Source organism: Fragaria vesca, linkage group LG2 (genome assembly GCF_000184155.1).
Source record: "Fragaria vesca subsp. vesca linkage group LG2, FraVesHawaii_1.0, whole genome shotgun sequence".
Classification (NCBI taxonomy): domain Eukaryota; kingdom Viridiplantae; phylum Streptophyta; class Magnoliopsida; order Rosales; family Rosaceae; genus Fragaria; species Fragaria vesca.
The window spans coordinates 9,592,446-9,595,345 of record NC_020492.1 but is presented as its reverse complement, the minus strand read 5'-3'; the positions used below and the strand labels follow the sequence as shown (position 1 = coordinate 9,595,345).

General features: G+C 38.0%; 1 protein-coding gene across 1 annotated transcript in view; it reads right to left on the bottom strand.

Moving 5' to 3' along the window:
• Positions 1-2,900, bottom strand: part of LOC101295670 — a 6,598-nt gene that overhangs the window by 990 nt on the left and 2,708 nt on the right. Inside the window, exons 2-3 of the mRNA XM_004290165.1 lie at positions 488-600; positions 134-231 (exon numbers count right to left, since the gene is read on the bottom strand). Of these exons, the coding sequence (XP_004290213.1) occupies positions 134-231; positions 488-600 (211 nt within the window). The remainder of the gene's footprint in view (positions 1-133; positions 232-487; positions 601-2,900) is intronic.

Genomic DNA, 2,900 nt, shown 5'->3' with positions numbered 1-2,900 from the left:
AGAGACGGACTGTATACACACACACACACACATACAAGGACTCGTATACATACTCTTTTAACTTGCTATTTATCATTCAAACCATGCTCTGAGATGAAATTGGTAAAAATGAATTAAAAGTTTGGAAACTTACTCAGCCACCTGTTTCTTGACAAGCATAAAATATACTCTCCAAAATTGATGTTCCTTCAAGTGGCCTGGGCATAGCTTATATCTTAGGTGGGAAAGTTCCTGAAAAAGAAAATAGGTAGACATTATGCTTTAAATGATTATATGATAAGAAATGCAGCTCTGTTGTCTAGGACATCTCCTTATTACAGTTTGAATCAGTACCTAAATTACTGTCATGAAAATCATCTTTATTTTGGCTACAAACTTCAACATAATCAGAAGCACCAGCAATTTGGAAAAGGCAACATTGCAAGTTGTTACTGGAATGATTGAATTTATGGATCAGACAAGAATTACAAAAACCATTAAAATCAACCTTCACTTTCGAGAGCACAAGCATGGCATGCCTTTCCTGCCATTCCGAGAGATCTTTCTGAATGTTGCTTGAAGTTGTCAGAGAGTTGTCACCACAAGTAGCTCCTTCATCATCTGCACCACAATCAATTCAATGTCAACTCAAATCCAGAACAAGACTCATAAACCATTACAGTCTTTGTGCACTGATGCAGGGAATCCAATGCATGTATGAAAAACCTCGCCTCAAGATTTTAGAGTTAATAGTCAAACTCATTATCAAGCTCAATCACTAATTCATTTTCTACCAACACATCAAAACAAGAGAAGTTGGACTAATGGAATTTATCTAAGGCCCTAAAGTTTTCTGTTTTCGCACTTACTTAGAGTTGTTTGTAGTGGCAGGCCAAATGTTATTGTTATTTATTTGAAGAGAAACAAATTTCATTATATATATATATATATGCGGAAACGATACAGAGCGCACGTGTGCAAGTGCGCACGGAGCTCCGTTCACCACCGTCCGGCACCGACGACGGGGCGCCAACCCCCCAGCGAACTCCAGCAGCGTTCCCGATCACTTTCCCTCCCCGGCGAGTCCGCCGAATTCCAGTTTCCGGTGAGATAATTCCAGTTTCCGTATATATCGACTTTATTTGAATTTTTGGGTGATCTCGCCGGAAAACTGGATTTCGGCGGACTCGCCGGGGAGTGAAAGTGATCGGGGACGCTGCTAGAGTTCGCTGGGGTGGAGGCGCGCTGTCGTCGGCGCCGGACGGTGGCGAACGGAGCTCCATGTGCACTTGCGGACGTGCGCTCCATATCCGGCCTCTATATATATGTATGTATGTTTTATTGATCAAAAAGCATGATCAAATAAAATAGACTAGGATTTCACACAGGAAAATATACATGTTTATGCATATGTAATATAAACAGGCTGCATTGACACCGGCCGAACCAAGACACAACACTATTAACTATTGCTGCTAGACCATATTAATTTGAAAATCAGATACCTACCTGCATTTGCAGTTCTCTGGAAAAGAAATCTCTAGACTATAATGCTTCCTACAAATGCAGGCCTCGAGATGTATTTCACTATCAGAATTATGAGCAACTCAGACGGAATCCTTTTGTCTCCATAACTACTTTGCTACTGCAACATCACTTCATATTTCCTACTTCATCTTTTATCCAATATAACATGATCGGTTTGGTCTTTCCAAACAAAGTCAACCAGTTCAGTCTTTTCTTCTCCTATGGGGATGAGAATGTGCCTGTTTTTGTGTGTGACAGGAAAGATACATTAACTGAAAGGAAACAGAAAAACTTACTAAGCAACACCAACATACCTATGTCACAACGCCAAAGACAATATTTTCTCTTAGAAGAAAAAATATTATAATTGAAACAAGAAAATGTGCAAATGATGGATAAGGAATCCACAACCAGAAAATAGGAAATGAGTTCTGAAATCTCTGGAACCTACAGGACAAGGAGAACTCAAGAAAATAGACAAAAATTACTTCACAGCAGCTAGGATTCATCACATTCGAATGAATGCTTCTCTAGCTAACTATCCTCCTAGAACCCGACTCTATCCTCATTCCCATCAAAAATTGAAGACACTGGAGGATAGAAGAATAAACATGGGAAGTACCTTTCCATGGACTACAACTTGATCCTTCTAAAGAGGGTTTTGCATTTCATCCATTTACAGCTTATCTGTAAGTACTTCTACTCACAACATGCCACAAATAGAAATGTTCATTATGATACCTCCTGATGCAGGAGCATCCAAAGATTCCTAAATTAATTAGGATTTTATTATTTTTTATTATTTTCTCTATTATATTTTATTATTCCCCTTAAGTCTTTTTAGGTTCCTGTTTTTATTAGGGTTTGCTATTACCTATACATATTGCTTTTTGGAGTCTTGTAAGACAGCTTTGTTATTTTGAATAAAATTATACATAAGAGTTTCTTTGAGACAGCCCTAGAACTCAATATATCATTCCCACTTTAATCCTACAGGCAAGTATTTCTCTACTATAGCTTGTTTTCGTTGAGAACTTCCGCTCTCAAGTATTTTTACCCCTGATCTAGCCGCAAGACAGAAACTTGCAGTTTCTGCCCTGCATCACCTCCAATTACAAGAAGCGTTCCAAACTTCCAATTACAAGCAATTGTTGGAAACAAATTCATAAACTGGTTCAAACAATCCATATGGCATTCAAGATTTAGTTATCTACACCTCCAAGGGTTGAAGCTACTTAAACCGCAATATATAGAGAATTGGGTGCCAAAGATTGAAGCTAGATGCATGTGAAGGATATCATGGGCAAACAGCATTGGGTTTCTTTTCCTGCACGAATTGATTTTTTTATCAAGATATATATATATATATATATATATATATATATATATATATA